This window comes from Pantherophis guttatus, chromosome 1 (genome assembly GCF_059756535.1).
Source record: "Pantherophis guttatus breed Tessera chromosome 1, ASM5975653v1, whole genome shotgun sequence".
Classification (NCBI taxonomy): domain Eukaryota; kingdom Metazoa; phylum Chordata; class Lepidosauria; order Squamata; family Colubridae; genus Pantherophis; species Pantherophis guttatus.
The window spans coordinates 4,833,786-4,853,195 of record NC_142063.1 but is presented as its reverse complement, the minus strand read 5'-3'; the positions used below and the strand labels follow the sequence as shown (position 1 = coordinate 4,853,195).

The 19,410-nt window shown below is 44.5% G+C and overlaps 1 protein-coding gene across 1 annotated transcript in view; it reads right to left on the bottom strand.

The window, feature by feature from the left end:
* Positions 1-753: 753 nt before the first annotated feature.
* LOC132712177 (vomeronasal type-2 receptor 26-like) overlaps positions 754-19,410 on the bottom strand; it is a 35,020-nt gene continuing 16,363 nt past the window's right edge. The window contains exon 6 of the mRNA XM_087887503.1: positions 754-2,185. Coding sequence (XP_087743629.1) covers positions 1,281-2,185 — 905 coding nt within the window. The 3' untranslated portion in view covers positions 754-1,280. The remainder of the gene's footprint in view (positions 2,186-19,410) is intronic.

Here is a 19,410-nt window from a genome sequence, read left to right as displayed (position 1 = left end):
CTATCTATCTATCTATCTATCTATGTATCTATCTATCTATCTATCTATATCTATCTATCTATCTATCTATCTATCTATCTATCTATCTATCATCTATCTATCTAACTCAATCAATCTGGCTTGTATAGTTACAAAATGTATACATAAAACTTCCAAGACTATAACTCTCTTAAGTGAAGAGCAGGAATATCCAGGAACATCAATCTTGCAAATCTAATGGGTCATTGACTTTGCATTATTTAAAATGGGCCACAGCTATGAGGAATTTGACTTCTGAGGGGTTAAATGAAACAAAAAGATGGTTGGGAAAATTAGTTTTTAGTTTAATAGGAGTAGGCAATATACAAATTGAGAAATAAAAAAAAATTGTGTTCCTGCATCTCCCTGAGGCCCATTGTAATTTTTCTCAGAACATTCCTACAGCAGCCTCTGAATCCCACGATGCAAATGATTGTTTTAACTAAGGCCATTATTCTCTGTAGGTAAAATTACTTACATATTACTTTTGAATATGTATGCACGAATCATTTCCCCTTCCTTTCTTACACTATTTTCTCTTTTCTGTAATGTAAAAATATCAGTGCATTTCTTTGTCCTCTGAGGGGACTTAATTATCATAAAACATAACGTTTACTCTGAAGCTCTGAGATATGACATGTCACAAGGGATTGTTAGAATCATGTGTGCATAGTGATATTATCTTCTAATCCCAGCCACAAAACTCCACCACATTGATGAGGCCACACAGCAGAATTGGGTAGGAAGTTGGGAGTTTAATTTCTACCATTTAAAAAAAAAAAAGGAAAAAAAAGAAAAGAAATAGAAGCAAAAAATTCTACAAAGTGTTAGAAGACTGTGGAAACAAATATATGAGACAGAAACATTGATAGGGAACCAACCTTTCAAAACATAAAAATAGTACAATTAACAGGAATACAATTAGAAAATATCCATCTTTCAATAATGAACATATCTTCAACAGCTTTCTTTCTACATAGGGCCTTGGGCCTCAGTGTGGACCCCTGGAAGAGGTGGGATGAAAGGGGTTGCATGATTGTTGCTGATAGCAGGTTTATTTATTTATTTATTTATTTATTTATTTATTTATTTATTTATTTATTTATTCTTTAAAATTCTGTATCTGCCCAGCTCAAACAAGTGACCCTTATTATAACCAGTTATAGCACTTGATAAGGTGCTCTTTCTCTATTACCATGTTTTTAAAATGTCACAAGAAACATGCCTCAATGAAAAATTTCAATATTTCTCATGCATGCATGTTAGAAATTTTTGTTCCTTATCATATTTTCCCTACAGTTAAGGTGGGGCCTTAGCAGGATAATGAAGCTTTTTGGGAAAAAGATGCAAGCCAAGAGACCAGCCCCAGAGGCCAAGATGGAGAAGATCTCCACAGCCACCATGGACTTCCCTTTGGTGCTCAGATAGGTGGGGAGGAAGGTGATCCAAACACTGCAAAAAACCAGCATGCTAAAAGTAATGAACTTGGCTTCATTAAAGCTGTCTGGTAATTTCCTAGCCAGAAAGGCCACCGTGAAACTGATGAGGGCTAAGAAACCCAGATAGGCAAGGACAGCATAAAACATTAAAGCTGAGCCTACATTACATTCCAAGATGGTCTCTCCAAACAAGGAGTGGAAGTCCAAGTTTGGAAATGGGGGAGAGTTTGCCAGCCAGGTGGCACAAAGAAGTGCTTGGACCAGGGGACAGCCTAAGACAATGGAGTTGGTCAGAGGTTTTCCTAGGAGTTTCCGTCCTCTGTTGCCTGGTTTGGTAGCCATGAAGGCCAGAACCACCATGACAGTTTTTGCCAAGACAGAAGAAACTGCAAAGGAAAAGAGAATGGCAAAGATAGTTTGTTGGAAGAGACAGGTGAACTTCCTGGGTCGACCAATGAAGAGGAAGGAGCAGAGGAAGCAGAGCAGGAGGGAGACCAGGAGGATGTAGGTGAGATCTCGATTGTTGGCCTTGACAATCGGTGTCTCACGATGCTTAAGGAAAATTGCCAGAACTGCCAATGTGATCACAGACAGAGAAAGAGTGAGAGATGCTAAAACATATCCCAGGGTGTCATGATAGGCAAGGAAGTGGATCTTCTTGGCAATGCAGTGGTCCTTGTCCTTGTTGGGATACATGTCTTCTGGACAATGGTCACAGTGGTCTGCTTCTGTAATCAAGAATTTTTGTCTAAGTATTCAGGGGCATCTACAGTGAGCATTATCTCTCCTACCTAGAGTCTCAGGTATGGCTCCTTTCTACAGGGGCCAACTCAAAAAGAAAGTGATGGAAGGACCCCTGAGAAGTTTATGTGCACCAAAAAGGGCAAATCATCCTTGGTTCAAAATGTGTCCAGGATCAATTGCTCAGATCTCTCTCTCTCTCTCTCTCTCTCTCTCTCTCTCTCTCTCTCTCTCTCTCTCTCTCTCTCTCTCCCTCCCTCCCTCCCTCTCTCTCTCCCTCCCTCCCTAGCTCTCTCTCTCTCCCTCCCTAGCTCTCTCCCCCTCCCCCTCTCCCCTCCCCCTCCCGCCTCCCTATCTCTCTCTCTCTCCCTCCCTCCCTCCCTAACTCTTTCTCTCTTCTCTCTCCCTCCCTCCCTAGCACTCGCTCGCTCGCTCGCTCGCTCGCTCCCTCCCTAACTCTTTCTCTCTTCTCTCTCCCTCCCTCCCTAGCACTCGCTCGCTCCCTCGCTCCCTCCCTCCCTCCCTTTCTCCAATCACTGGCTTTTTTTGTGAGAGAAGGTTTGGCACATATTTTTATTTTAAGCCAAAGAAGTTTGACCGATTTCTCAGCCAGGAAGCCTGCTTGTTGCTTCTTAGTTTTATTATTATTTGGTGTTTTATAAAATGATAATTTGACACACACCTGCACAAATCCACACACTCACATATAGACACACCTAAGTGTCATGGGAAGTGGGAGAGGGAAATCAGTTTCTCCCATCGTTCTGTCAGAATTTTTTTTTGCAGGGAGGGTCTTGCAGCCATAGTATTTGGTTTTCTCATTGGTGCATGATAGAAGGAATGGAAAGGACAGCAAGAAATCTACAGAGTTCTGCCTTTAATGCAGCCTGTGATAAGTTTGATCAGGAGAGCTGCCAGTCCTTGTTCCTTGGAAGTTGGAGATTACACTGTCCAACCTACCACAAATAACCAAAAAAACCTTATTATTTTGATCTATTTAATGGTTGATCCTGGAAGATCTATATTTGAAGTCTGCTCTACCTGTCTTGTTAGAAATGGTCCCTTCTGGACAAGCGTCACACTGATAGCAGCAAACCTGCTTGCCCTCTGGAACTCTTCTCCTCTCTCCTGCATGGCACCTTTTCCTTTCACACCTGGCAAAGGGCACCTTCTAAAAAAGAAAAGAGAAATGTTTGAGATGACCTAAGCAATGGTCATGCATCATTTAATTTCCACATTGACATCTCTGTAAGGACCTGCCTCAGCTACCTTCTCAAGAAAGTAAGACTCTTGAAACGGTTTGCATTTCAAAAGGAACTTTTACTGAAGATAGTGATTGCAGAGAAGTCAGGCAGAGTCTGAAATTCATGCATGAAGCATTAGGCTAACTTTCCCCTTCCACCCCCACCCCAATATCCCGTGTCCACCACTAACTAATAAAATGCCACAAAGGTGAGAAGAAGTTGTCCTCAGAATGCCACAACCTTGAATGCCAGGCTGGAACTGGTTGAGAGGGAGCCTATGCTGATGGCTAATTCTCCCCCCTCAAACTCCCAAGCAGTTACAGCAAAAGAGAAAGCATACAAAACATTCAACCCACAAAACCTTCTCTCTCCACCTGCCCCCGCCCTTAGAATGGCAGTGGACTAGATAAGTAGATAGATAGATTGGTAGGTAGGTAGGTAGGTAGGTAGGTAGGTAGGTAGATAGATAGATAGATAGATAGATAGATAGATAGATAGATAGATAGATAGATAGAGAGAGAGAGAGAGAGAGAGAGAGAGAGAGAAAGAGACAGACAGACAGACAGACAGACAGACAGACAGACAGACAGACATAGAGATAATAAAACTGATGTATTCGGGGTGACAGGAAATCTCCATCTTCATAAGAAGATTAGAAGAATTGGTTCACTGTAACCTCACCTGGAAAGATCACATGGGGAATTGAGAGCAATAACATTGCCAGGTAAACAATAGGTGTTTGGGATGGGAACTTCTCTAACGTAAGCAGCTACAGGTGGTCCCCACTTAAAGGACCTATTTTTAATTGTAATGAAAATTTCAATATGTCATTTTAATTTTAATAAAAGTGCAGAGGAGAGCAACAAATAGGATTAGGGGACTGGAGGCTAAAACATGAACAGTTGCAAGAACTGGGAATGTGTAGTCTAACAAGGATGTTGTCATAGCAGTATTCCAATATTTGAAAAGGGGGGTCAACCTGTTCTCCTAAGCACCTGAGGGCAGGACAAGAAGTAATGGACAGGAACTGTCAGGTGCAGGAAAGCAGAAGTCAGGATAGAAGCACTGCTAGTTTATTTCATACTGTCTACTCACAAGAATCTGATCTACTAAAAGTCAAGGCAAATTGGCATCAGATAAGAGTCATCCAAACTCCAGGGGAACTGGACTGAGGTCTCTTACAGGAGTGTGGTGACCCCAAACTGATTTATTTGACTCCACCCTAGGGCTCATCCTGGTCATTCTACTACAGAAACATATCAAAGAGAGATTGAAAGGAGAAACTTTGTGACTTCAGAAGTTGTGGGTGCTCCATTATTGGAGGCTTTCAAGAAGAGATTGGATGAACATTTGTCTGGAATGGTATAAGGCCGTGATGGGATGCCCAAAGTGGCATGTGGAGCCATGTTGCTTGGCATGAGTGGCATTGCCCATTTCCTCTTCTGGGTTTCTGGCGCATATGCGCGTGTGACGATCAGCTGATCTTTTTGCATGCGGCAGTGCCAGAAACTAGACGAGCTGTTCTTCCGTTTTCCTATGTGTGCATGCACGCCAGCTAGCTGATTGTCGCGTGCGCATGCGCACCAGAAACCTGGAAGAGTAGCTGGCTGAAACCAGAAGTTAAGTAGCTGAAACCAAAAGTTCATTTTCAGACGCGCTCATGCACCTGGGCAGCTCCTCTTCTGGGTTAGGGCCCAGACGTGTGCACGTTCCCTTTTCGGCACTCGGCGCTGAAAAGGTTCGCCATCACTGGTATAAGGTCTCCTGCAAGGGGTTGTACTAGCAAATCTGCAAGGTTCCTTCCAACTCTGTTATTCTAACTGAGACCCTAACTCCTGAACTGCAGGAAACCTCAGCTACCCCAGGACCACAGCATGACGCATAGCCACATAGAGCAAAAAACCTCCAGTGGCTGAAACCCATCTGCATGACACAAAGCAGAGACCCAGCTGCAGCCACCTTCATCACCACTTCATCTGACTTTCTCCATCATTTTGATCCTGATGAGGCATGTCCAGCCAGGCTCTTTGGAGAAACTGCTGTCTGCATGAAGTGATTTTCCAAGGTCTTGTGAGTAAGCCACTATGTACCATGTTTTCTCCAAAATAAGTCTGGGTCTTATATTCATTTTTGCTCGAAAGGATACTTATTTTCTGGCCAGGTCTTATTTTGGGGGAAATACAGTACTAAACGCCTCCATCTGCTGACAATCTTAACTGGGGCTTAATTTTGGGGGTGGGGCTTATATTATGAGCATCCTGAAAAATCATGCTAGGCCTTATTTTCCAGTTGGGTCTTATTTTGGGGGAAACAGGGTACAACCTAGGCAAGAAGCCTTTGTGTGGCCAGAAGCTGCCTTTTGAAGGGTCAGTCCAGACATACATCACCACCAATAGGAGCAAGAAGATACCAATGGACAGCTGATGTAGCAGGCAATAGCCAGGGCCAAGTAGCACAGGAAGCCAAAAGAACAGAGATGGTGGAGGCAGTGATTTTGATAATGTGAGCCAAGGGGCACCAATAGCCATAACTTTGAAGACTAGGGGTAAGTATCATTCATTCAGTGCCATAAGAGCTTCAAATGATTGTTGATGGCCATTAAGTCTCTAATAAGAGTGCAGAAAAGAGCAACAAAGATAATTAGGGGACTGGAGGCTAAAACATATGAAGAATGGTTTTAGGAACTGGGTATGTCTAGTTTAATGAAGAGAAGGACTAGGGGAGAGATGATAGCAGTCTTCCAATATCTCAGGGGATGCCACAAAGAAGAGGGAGTCAAGCTATTCTCCAAAGCACCTGAGGGTAGGACAAGAAGCAACGGGTGCAGACTAATCAAGGAGAGAAGCAACTTACAACTAAGGAGAAATTTCCTGACAGTTAGAACAATTAATCAGTAGAACAATTTGCCTCCAGAAGTTGTGAATGCTCCAACACTGGAGGTTTTTAAGAAGAGATTGGATAACCATTTGCCTAAGCAGGAGGTTGGACTAGAAGACCTCCAAGGTCCCGTCCAACTCTATTAATCTATTCTATTCTAAGTGAGGAATACCTGAAATTATATTCTCACTCTCTGGCTCTGAGCTACAGCTTTTTCTTAAAGAATCATAATGTTCAGACTAAACAGGAATGATCCATGGTGATAACTTTTGCCTTCTCTAATTGCACTCTGGGTTTCAACCAGGATATTTTCCCAATCCTCATACTTTGCAGACATGGCACAAATCAAACTTGAATCTATTGTATGGAAAAATAGATCTGTCACTGGACAGCTTTCATCTTTTCTGATTCAATCCACCTTTTCTTCAGGGAGAAGGACATTATGCATCCCTAGGAGAGAATGAACCTCTCCCTGGTTTCAGAAAATTTCCTTCCAGCCTACCTTTCTGGCCCAGATGATTGCATGTGAGTTGATGATAAAATCCTGGCCTGGGGGAGCCCTGGGATCTAGTTGCCCAACTTTCACAGGGATAAAAGACTGATTGGCGAGGAAAATCCAGTTGAGAAGATCATAACGAGCAGACACCAGTCCCTCTTCTGAGAAGGAGACTTCCTCTCCAGCACTGTTGTTGAACTGGACAGTCTTCAAATAGGGAAAAAGCTGAAAGAAAAGAGACCCTTAGAAAGTGGGGTGATTAGAAATAAGACATCATGGCTTCTATCGTTCCCTGGTGACCATCATCTTAGAAGATAATTACAAATATTGATAGCTAGACATGTTAGTTGAGTGATCAGATGCAGCATCAAATCATAGGAATGTCTGGGTTCCACGTAATACATCCCCTTCAATGAGAACTCTGAGGCAGGCATTTTCCTCAAATAACATTTTATTGGGACATACCAAATTGGCAGAGTCTCAGTGGAAAACCAGCTCTAGTTCCCACTGGTTTTACACCCAATTAAAAGTAAAACTTTGTCACTTCCTCCCAGAGTTCCAGGTGACATGATCCAATCAGCATGTAGTCCACTTGCTAGGTAACCTCGGTCTCCACCTTTCGAACACCTGCGTGCACGTCCTTGATTCCCAGGGGAAATAATTTTATTTAGGCTACGACACCCCAGCTATCTCTACACGCTCCCCCCCCCCATGGCCTCTTGCTCCAGGCTGTGCCGGCCCTGAAGCTAAGCGAAGAGAAACCTCCTTAGAGAAAAGCTACAAAAAGAAAATGGCCACAGTTAGGTCAGCTTCAAGGGTTGACAGGAATCTCTCATGGAGCATTAGAGATGGACCCCAAAATAGCAAAATGATTCTACTATCTGGTGTTTCTATCATGACTTCATCAACTCCACTTTTAATAGAATAATTCTTACATAAAAAGATTTTGTCTGGCCTTTGGAAAATAGCTTGACCCCTTCCTCTCTGTGGCAGCCCCTCAAATACTGGAAGACTTCTATCATGTCTCCTCTTGTCCTTCTCTTCACTAGACTAGTGAAGAGATGCTTCTAGAATCTATTTATTGTATGTTTTAGCCTCCAGTCCTCGAATCATCCTGGTTGCTCTTCTCTGCACTCTTTCTAGAGTCTCAACATCTTTTTTATAGTGTGGTGACCAAAACTGGATGCAGGACTCCACTCTTTCTTTCTTTCTTTCTTTCTTTCTTTCTTTCTTTCTTTCTTTCTTTCTTTCTTTCTTTCTTTCTTTCTTTCTTTCTTTCTTATTATCTATTTATCTATTTATCTATTTATCTATTATTTATTTATTTATTTATTTATTTATTTATTTATTTATTTATTTATTTGATTTTTATACCGCCCTTTTCCAACAGGACTCAGGGCGGTGAACAGCCGAGATAAAACATAGCATAAAACATAAAATTTAAAAACAGTTTAAAAGATATTAAATAATTTTGGCTCACAATTTAAAACAACCCAGTTAAAACCGATTTCAAATTAAAACCAAAAGGATGAGATCAAGCCAGCCTGGCTAGATGAAATAAATGAGTTTTCAGGGCCCGACAAAAAGTCCGGAGGTCTGGTATCGTGCGTATCTCTGGGGGTAGGTCATTCCAAAGGGCAGGTGCCGCCACAGAGAAGGCTATCCCCCTGGAGGTCACCAGCCGACATTGTCTGGCCGATGGCACCCTAAGGAGGTCCTCTCTGGGCGAGCATACTGGCTGGTGGGAGGCTATTGGCGGCAGAAGGCGGTCTCATAGATACCCTGGCCCTAAGCCATGGAGTGCTTTAAAGGTGGTCACCAACACCTTGAAGTGCACCCGGAAGAGCACTGGGAGCCAGTGCCGCTTGCACAGCAGAGGTGGAACATGGGAGCGCCCTGTTGCTCCCATAATCTCCCACGTGGCCGCATTCTAGACCAGCTGGAGCCTCCGGGTGCACCCCAAGGGGAGTCCCATGTAGAGAGCATTGCAGTAGTCCAGGCAGGAAGTGACGAGTGCCTGAGTGACCGTGCGTAGGGAGTCCCGATCCAGAAAGTGACGCAACTGGCCTATCAGGTGAACCTGATAAAAAGCCCCCCCTGGCCACGGCCGTCATACGCTCTTCTAAAGACAGCCGGGCATCCAGGAGGATGCCCAAGTTACGCGCCCTCTCTGTGGGGGCCAATGATTCGCCCCCGATAACCAGCGATGGCACCAGCTGGCTATATCGGGACGCCGGGAACCATAGACACTCAGTCTTGGAAGGGTTGAGTCAGAGCCTGTTTCTCCCCATCCAGGCCCGCACGGCCTCCAGGCACCAGGACATCACTTCAAGGGTATCGTTGGGGTGGTCTGGGGTGGAGATGTACAGCTGGGTGTCATCAGCGTACTGATGGAACTCCACCCCAAAGCCACAGATGATCTCACCCAGCGGCTTTACATAAATGTTGAACAGATGGGGCAAGAGGATTGACCCTTGCGGCACCCCACAAACAAGGCGCCTCAGGGTCGACCGCTGCCTCCTGCCAACACAGATTGCGACCAGTCAGAGAGGTAGGAGGAGAACCACCGCAAAACAGTGCTCCCCACTCCCAACCCCTCCAACCGGTGCAATATGATACCATGGCCGATGGTATTAAAAGCCGTTGAGAGATCTAACAGGACCAAGATAGAGGAGCAAACCCTATCTTGAGCCCTCCAGAGATCATCCACCAACACGACCAATGCCGTTTCCGTGCTGTGCCCAGGCCTGAAGCCGGACTGGAGCGGATCTAGATAGACAGCTTCATCCAGGTACTGTGGAAGCTGCCACGCCACCACACTCTCAATAACCTTTGCAATAAAACGAAGGTTGGAGACTGGACGATAGTTAGCCAAAACAGCTGGATCCAGAGAGGGCTTCTTGAGGAGGGTCCTCACCACCGCTTCTTTCAAGGCAGCCAGCAGGACACATTAATTAATAATAATAATTAATTAATAAGAAGCATTAATAATCCTCTGGAGCCAGCCTTGTGTAACCTCCCGGGAAGCCAGCACCAACCAGGAGGGACGCGGGTCCAATAAACATGTGGTCGTGTTCAAGACCTGCCTCAATCATTCCGTCCGGACTTACCCAGTCAGAGGCCAAGCCTTCCTGAATCTGAGCGATTTTATCATACAGATACTGCACAAAATCCTCAGCTCGATCCTGCAAGGGATCATCCCACGCTCCCAGATGGAGGAGTGAACGGGTCACCCTAAACAGGGCGGCTGGGCGATTATCTGATGATGCAATAAGAGTGGCAAAATAGCTAGATTTTGCCGCTTTTATTGCCACTAGGTAGGTCTTAATATAAGACCTCACCAGTGTTCGGTTGGATTTGGAATGGCTGGTCCTCCAACCGCTCTCCAGGTGTCTTTTCTGGTGCTTCATCTCCCTCAGCTCCTCGGAGAACCAAGGAGCTATGTGAGTTTGGTGCCGGGTCAGAGGCCGCAAAGGCACGATGCCGTCCAAAGCCCCGGCGGCCACACTGTCCCAGGCGGCCACCAAGTCTTCAGCCGAGTCATGAGCCAGAGTCTCAGGAAATGGCCCAAGCTCCATCTGGAACCTATCAGGATCCATCAGTCACCTGGGGTGGAACCACCTAGTCGGTCCCACCTCCCTGGGGTGTAGTGGTTAGAAAGTCAAGTCGAAGGAGCGAGTGGTCAGACCATGACAAGGGTTCGATGACTATATCCCCTGTATCAAGGCCACTCAACCACTGATCAGAGATGAAAACTAAGTCCAGAGTGTGCCCGCCCGTGTGAGTAGGGCCATGAATTAACTGAGTCAGGTCCATGGCTGTCATGGAAGCCATGAACTCCCGAGCCACCTTAGACGTTTCGCCGATAGATGGCAGGTTGAAATCCCCCATGACCAAAAGTCTGGGGGTATCAACCGCCACCTCAGCTATGATGTTGAGCAGCTCGGGCAGGGCCGTTGCCATGTGGCAGGAAGCCAGGTATGTGATCAACAAGCCCATCTGCACTCCACAGCCCCACTTCACAAGAAGGGACTCACATCCGGCTATCTGTGGAACAGTGGTCTCCCTTGGATCAAGACCTTCCTTTATAATAACCGCCACCCCCCGCCCCTGCCCTGAGCTCTCAGCTGATGGAATGCACGGAAGCCTGGTGGGCACATATCTACGAGGGGAACTCCCCCCTCCTGGCCCAACCAGGTCTCCGTAATACCTGCCAGGTCCGCTCCCCCCTCCTGAATAAGATCGCAAATGAGGGGGCCTTTATTTACCACGGACCTGGCATTGCACAACAACAGCCGAAGGCTCGGGCCCTGAGAGTCTGAGCAACCTGGGGAACGAGAAGGGCTATGGGGACCGGAGCGTGCCACCACTCGAAGATAGCAAGTGCGCACTCCCACCACATGATATGGCCCCCTTGTCCCACCATATCTGCCTCTCCCACTCAGCGTATTGATAGAAAAGCCCTCAGCAGAATGAACTCTAATGCCCCCCTTACCCCCGGAATCTGCACCCCCCGTGGCCCAACTGGCAGCCGGGCCAGACCCCTCCCCCCGTGGGTAAACCCCCAAACCCACACAACCCTCCCGCCCCCTAGAACCCCTTAAAAGTCTATCTAAAAATTTCCCCAGAAAACCCCTCAATCCCCTTTTTGCGACATGCCACATAGAGTGGTATAAATCCTCAGTACGACCACACCTAGAACACTCACTTTCCTTGGCTTCACAGTTGCACAAATGAACACACCCATGCCCTCATTCCATCACCTCACAGAAAATGACTAGCTCACAGGATCAGCCATCCTGGTTCCAATTGTAACTGAAGGACTACTTGCAGATAATTTCTGCACGAACCCCGTTAGACTCTAACCAACAAAGCAGCAAAGATGATTAAGGGACTGTAGGTTAAAACATATGAAGAAAATTTGCAGGAATTGGGTATGTCTAGCCTAGTGAAGAGGAAAGAAGGGGCAACATGATAGCAGTGTTCCAAAATTTAAGTGGGTTCCACATAGAAGAGTGGTCAGCCTATTCTTCAAAGCACATGATGAGAAACAAAAGGTGGAAACTCATCAAGGAGAGAAGCAACCTGGAATTAAGGAGAAATTTCCTGACAGTGAGAACAATTGATCACTGGAATGGCTTCCCTCCAGAAGGGTGGGTGCTCCATCAATGTAGGTTTTAAGAAGAGATTGGACAACAATTTGTCTAAAATACTATGTTTGAGCAGTACAACAAACGCTATGTTCAACAAATGCCAGGCTGCTTATCCATTACAAAAAAAGCAAGTTAAAATAAATCAATATTTGCTAAAAGAAACTCTGGTGGTGCCGCAAAGGTGACCAGTAGGACTTTGACTGACCTGCAGAAGATTCACAAAGGTCCCCACTTTGTCACCTTCTAATGGGTTGACACCTGTTCCTTGGAACGATGTTTGATCCCCTGAAACTCAAGCCACCACTGAAGATCTTGTATGAAGAACTTTCCATTCTGGAACTTTTTGACAACTGATTTGGTTACCCTTCCCCTTTCTTTTTTTAATCAAATCGTCATACTTATTTTATTGTATGTTAATGGTTTACTTTATTTTTCAGATGCAGTTAGATGAGTGGCATGGAAATGTTTCATAAATTAACCAAGAAACATCCATGGGAATTTTGAAGAACCTGTGGACTGGCTGTCAGGATTCAGATGGATGCCCTAATTAAATCATGAGCCTCGAGCCAAACTTCAAAAGAAATCCAGTTATTTATTAGGAGCTTCATGTCGGCATGTTCCCAAGTGAAGCCACCTCTGACCCTATATAATTTGTGCCCCAATCATGACCATGTTTTCCCCCTCCCCCAGGGTGTGTCATCAATCACATTCGCCAATGGAGCAATTTCATGGGTTATAGAGATCACTCCCATCCGGCCGCTGTGGGTAACCCTGGGATACAGCCTTGAGAGAGATAAATCTGGAATGTGCATCTCTCTTTGGCTGCCATGCCATTTCGCTGGTTTCCCATCCCCCCTTGCCTATGGCAACTCAATAGCAGATCAGGGATGCTTTGTGAGTTGACATTGTTCACAGAAAGTACCTGCCATGACTGGAGATTTGAGATCCTCTTTCCAAGCCTCAGCATGACTGATTGTGCTCCCGATCCATGCATTGTGTGTAGTCCGTGTGCCATAGCATAAACGGCATTGTAGATAATGTAACTTTCACCTGTCATGCTTGTTTCAAATATATAAGATGGCAGGTTCTGTAAACTCTCCTTTCCAGTACATTGTTTTTCCTCCTTTTGAAGGATCACTTCTGGTTTGTGGATCTTGCACTCAAAGACATCTTCCCACCATGGAGGGAGAAAGACATCTCCTTGGGGATTCAAGGGGTCTAAAGAAAGAAGAAAGTGCCGGAATTCTGGGACATCGTGGCTATGATCCCTGAAATGCAAAGCACCATGGAAGGGCTTTTTGAGTTTCAAAGTCTGGTGATATATGCTGATTTCCCAATGGGAAGTCAGGATCCAAACGTTTCTAAATGCAATATCAGTCCATGTTTCAAACAAATGCAGAGAGATGTATATAGTTGAAAGGCACTTGTATTCTCCAAACAAAATGATAACTTCTGCTTTAAACCAACTTTTGATTAGAGGAATATATTTTGACCGTGTAAAATAAAGTTCATGTTTCACCATTTGAGTGAAGGCCAGGCAGATCTCCTTCTCCTTGAGCATTGGCATCAGAGTTGAGATGAAATGTTCTCCATTGTCATCTTCAGGGGCCAGAAGCCCAACCCAGTTCCACTGGAAATACAGCAGCAGACGGACTAAACCCACATACTGAGGAAGTTCATTGGGGCTGATCCGGAAAAAGGAAGGAAAAACAGTTCTGTCTCCCTGAGTGAACTTGAGGAAGTGAAAACCGAGCTGCAGAAAAGGAGAATCTGGTTTTACAAATGAATTTTTCATCACAAGGTCATATTTTATGTTGAGGTTAAGGGTTCCAATCCTGTGGCTTTTGGCCCAAAAAACCTGGTCAATTCAATCTGAGTGGAGTAAGGGTCATTTGAAATACGAACTGAGGACCAGACCTCTGAATGCTTTTCCTTTGCTATGTATGAACAAGATGGGTTTATTCTATAAAGTATACTCTGTTAAGGGATGTGGTGGCTCAGTGGCTAAGATGTTGAACTTGTCGATCGAAAGGTCGGCAGTTCAGTGGTTTGAATCCCTAGTGCTGCATATTGGGGTGAGCTCCAGTTACTTGTCCCAGCTTCTGCCAACCTAGCAGTTCGAAAGCACGTAAAAAATGCAAGTAGAAAAATAGGGACCATATTTGGTGGGAAGGTAACAGTGTTCCATGCACCTTTGGCATTTTTTCATGCCGGCCACATGACCACAGAGACGTCTTCGGACAGCGCTGGCTCTTCAGCTTTGAAACACAGATGAGCATCACCCCCTAGAATCAGGAACGACTAGCACACATGTGCAAGGGGAACCTTTACCTTTACCTTATACGCTGTTAATGGGCTTTTCATCTTTGCCTAATGCACCGCTTTATAAAACCCTAGTAAGGCCACCCCTGGAATACTGCAACTAATTTTGGTCACCATACTACAAAAAAAGATGTCGAGACTTTGGAAGAAGTTCACAGAAGAGCAACTAAGAGGATCAAAGGCCTGGAGACTAAACCATATGAAGAATGGCTGCAGGTTTTGGCTAGTCCAAAGAAAAGAAGGACTAGGGGGGGACATGATGGCAGTATTCCAGTACTTGAGTGGCTGCCACAAAGAAGAGGGAGTCAAGCTATTCACCAAAGCACTGGAAGACAGAACAAGAAATAAAGACCCAAGGAACACAATCCAGGAGCAAGAAAAACTCACATCAGCAGCCTTATTTATTATTTTATTTTATTTTATTTATCAAATTTCTATACCGCCCTACTCCCGGAGGACTCAGGGCGGTGAACAGCCAAGATAAAAGGGATTAAAAGTCCCTTAAAATTATTAAATATTTTGGCCGAAACACAAATTAAAACACCCAATTTATAGAACAAATCAAACGATTTAAAAATTTAAAAGGGAGAGTTAGGCCAGGCCAGCCTGTTGAAATAAAAATGTTTTGAGAGCACGACGAAACGTGCACAGATCCGGGATCCTCCGTATCTCTGGGGGGAGCTCGTTCCAGATGGTAGGTGCCCCCACAGAGAGGGCTCTCCCCCTGGGGGCCACCAGTCGACACTGTTTGGCCGACGGCACCCTGAGAAGCCCCTCTCTGTGGGACCGTACTGGTCGGTGAGAGGCTATTGGTAGCAGAAGGCGGTCTCATAGATACTCCGGTCCGATGCCATGGAGCGCTCTAAAGGTGGTAACCAAAACCTTGAAGCGCACCCAGAAGACCACCGGGAGCCAGTGCAGCTCGCGCAGGAGGGGGGCCACATGGGAGCGCCACGCTGCTTTCTGGACCAGTCTTGAATCTTTCCTTGTCTCATCACTTGAGACTTTCAAGAAGAGATTGGACTGCCATTTGTCAGAAATGGTGTTGGGTGGAGGATTGGATTAGATGACCTACAAAGTCCCTTCCAACTCTGTTAATCTGTTAAACCTGTTAAACCTTCCAGATGTGGCAAAGATAATCTTCCTTTCCCCTTACGAAAAACCACCACTGACATAGGTCACCTGGCACTGGCAAGTGAGAAGCCATCACCCCCGATTCACACAATAAACCACACTGAAGCGTGGTTACATTTACACAGAATCGGTTAGGAAGGAATTCATCCAGGAAAGCATTTCATAAATTCCTTATTGTTTATCTCTTTGCAATGCGGGTATAAAGAAATAGATCCCAACACACAAGATATAAATGAATGAATTCTCTAAATCATGTATTCCTGATTTTGCCCAAGTAACTTTAGCATCCTTGCTGGCTTCTGTGTGTGTTTACTTGCTCTATACTGGTATCCTATGGAACCCCCTTACCTGTGGGACCTTGAAGATGCTGAAGATGGAGGCCATCTGCCTTGAGTGTTGGGAGTTGAGACCTCCAATGACAGAAAGAAGTCTTTCCTGCTTGTCACATTTGTAAGCTGGAACCATCCGGCTTCGTGTGGACAGAAGAGAGAGGCTGTTCCAGGAAATCCTCCTAAAAGTCTCCTTATTGTCATAAATATGGAAGCCGAGTGTGATGTTGGGCAGCAGAACCAAATCCTTGTTGATTTTTGTTACTGCAAGTACCAAAGCCAGAAAGAGCTGATAATTCTTGAATGTAGTGCTATAATGAGAAAACATTTGGTTAGATTATAGGGAAGCTTTTAAGCCAAAAAAGCGAATACAATTCTGGGTTGTAGAAACAGAGGCATTGAATGTGAAGTATTCATGTGAAGTATTAGTACCACTTTATAAAGCCTTAGTAAGACCATACTGCCACCAATTTTGGTCACCACACTACAAAAAAGATGCTGAGACTTTGGAAAAAGTTCAGAGAAGGGCAACTAAGATGATTAAAGAGCTGGAGACAAAAAAAAAACATATGAAGAACAGTTGCAGGATTTGGGTATGTCCAGTCTTGAGAAAAGAAGGACACGGGGGGACATGGTAGCAGGATTCCAGTATTTGAGGAGCTGCTACAAAGAAGAAGGGGTCAAATTATTTCCCAAAGCACCAGAAGGCAGGGCAAGAAACAATGGTTGGAAACTAACCAAAGAGAGAAGCAACCTGGAATTAAGGAGAAACTTCCTAACAGTGAGAACAATTAACCAGTGGAACAGCTTGCCACCGGAAGTTGTGGGTGATTCATCACTGGAGGTTTTTAAGAAGAGACCGGACAGCTGCTTGTCTGAAATGGTATAGGGTCTCCTGCTTGAGAAGGGGGCTGGATTAGAAGACCTCCAAGGTCCCTTCCAGCTCTAATCTATTCTTACAGTATGTGCTGCTGGAGGTTGCTTTCCTTGAGTGTGTTTGTGTGTGTGTGTGTGTGTGTGTGTGTGTGTTCTCCTAGACTTTGAGGAGTTGAATCCATTTGTTGCGAGCCTTTGGACAAGAAAAAGTAGAAGGAGAAGATTATATTGATGGTATCAGACTGAAACCCTGGTCAATGTAGAGACGGGCTGAGAAACACCACATTTGCAACCCTAAACAGGCATGGCTCATCCATGGGAGACATATCTAAGGAAGCATTAGCAGTTTGATTGTCCTTTGGAAAAACTCTCTCAGCTTTGGGAACCACTGCTGTCCACAATACTCCATGAGATAGGAGTAGGAGTACTACTCAGGTGATCCTGAGGACACAGACAAACCTCCAAATCCTTCAACAACCCTCTAAAAGGATGCAGATGACCAGCTGTCTGCAAGGAATATAAATCCTTCCCTTCCCCCACTATCCTGTCAGAGCTGAAGAAGCTTCTTGGATGAAAAGCAGAACATCTTCAAAAGAAAAAAAAAACCAGAAAGTCCAGTTGCCTTCTGTAAAAGCGCCTTTGGGACTTCACAAAATAGATTTGCTAAAGTCCCTTAGAAAAGAACACTAATTTCCAAAACTGGATTTGCCGTTTTTTTTTTAATTCACACATTGTAAATAGATAGACTTTCTCATGATTTCTGTCCAAATTAATATGTCAACTTCTTCCCTAAATCCACAAGATTAGATTAGATTTACATAGTTGGAAGGGACCTTGTAAATCATCTAATCCAACCCCCTTCCCCCCGAGCAGGAGACCCTACACCATTTCTGACCGATGGCAGTCCAATCTCTTCTTGAAAGCCTCCAGTGATGAAGCTCCCACAACTTCCGAAGGCAACTTCTGTTCCATTGTTCTCACTGTCAGAAAATTTCTCCTTATTTCTAGATTGAATCTCTCTTGGATCAGTTTCCATCCATTATTCCTTGTCTGGCCTTCAGGTGCCTTGGAAAACAGGTTGACCTCCTCCTCTCTGTGGCAGCCCCTCAAATATTGGAACACTGCTATCATGTCTCCCCTGGTCCTTCTCTTCACTAGACCAGCCATGCCCAGTTCCTGTAATCCAGAACATGTACAGTCTTCTTCACTGTTTCAGCTGTTTATCATCCTCCTGATGAAACTGAGACATGGATGGTTCTTTATCTAGGAAAGCATCAAGGCTTCTGAACCAGAGGAGATTTTGGAAGCATCACTAGAACAAGAATTTCTGAAAGGAGTCTCTGAATCCCAAACCAAATAGACAACCCTCTAGTCCATTCCCTTCCATGTGAAACGTACCTTCTTGCAGTTGGTAACATTGATGGCTGGCGGTCAAATTTCAATGCTTGAAAGAGAGAAAACTTTTCCAGGAGCAAATTCCCTCCAATAATGAGATCCTCAGACCTGTAGTAGTCCTTCACAGTTCTCAAAGGGTTCCTCGGTGCACAAACGGTTTGCAATATCTTGTGAGTTGTTGAAGGCAAGAGCCAAAAGAGAAGCGGCAGGAGAAGCAGCCTATTCATTATTCTCACCTTCCCTCCTAGACCAAAAAAAATATCAATGTTTATTGAGGACCTGAACTGTTGGTAGCTCTCAAAAAAAAAAAAAATCTCACCTTTAGGAGTAAATCAGCAAGCTAATAATAATACTTTAGGAGTAAATCAGCAAGCTAATAATAAGGTAAACCGCTCCAAACTTGATTGCAGGATGTTAAGGATACTCTTGGCTCATAACCGATGTTGTAGGTTATTGAGCAGAGTACCCTTTGAGTAAATGCATGAAAAAGCGACTGGGAGTGGTTGTGAACAATCACAGTCAACATACAAACACACTGAGTTGTTGTAGTCTTTTACTTTTAGAAAAAGTAAAGCAAAGTCCAAAAACAATCCAAGTCATACACAGATAAGATGAGAGTTAAAAGATCAATCCAGGGATATTTCAAGTACAAAATCTTCTTACCAGTTGTAGTCATACACAATAAAACAGTTCTTCTTGAGTTCCAAAACAGGAACAAGTTCAATATCAAAACATTCAATAAATAGTAGAAAGCAACATGTAGCTATGATCAAACAGTGATCATGCAGAGAGATCAGGTAGAGAGTTACAGCAAATAAGCAGGTAAAATGGTGTAGTATCCACACAAGCCATGATCCTGACTTCCCTTAAGTACATTGGCTACAGAGCTTAGCCAATCAGGATACAGGATGATGCAATACAGTCTTAAAGCAATATAATACCTTTCTGACTGCAAACATACACTGTTGGTTTAGATATTGCCTGACCAACTAGTTAGACAAATAACCATTTCCTAACACAGGAAATACGACTTCAGCAACAGAGTGGTCAATGCCTGGAATGCACTACCTGATTCTGTGGTTTCTTTTCTTTTTTTTTTTTAAATTTGATTTATATGCCGCCCTTCTCCGAAGACTCAGGGCGGCTTACAATGTGCTCAGCAATAGCCTTCATCCTTTTGTATATTTTATACAAAGTCAGTTTATTGCCCCCACAATCTGGGTCCTCAATTTACCTACCTTAGAAAGGATGGAAGGCTGAGTCAACCTTGATCCTTGGCGAGATTCGAACCCTGCAGTAATTGCAGGCAGCTGGTCTTAATAACCAGCTTAATAACAGGGTGACTTAAACCCCTGTACTACTAAGGCTCTTCCCCAAACCCCCAAA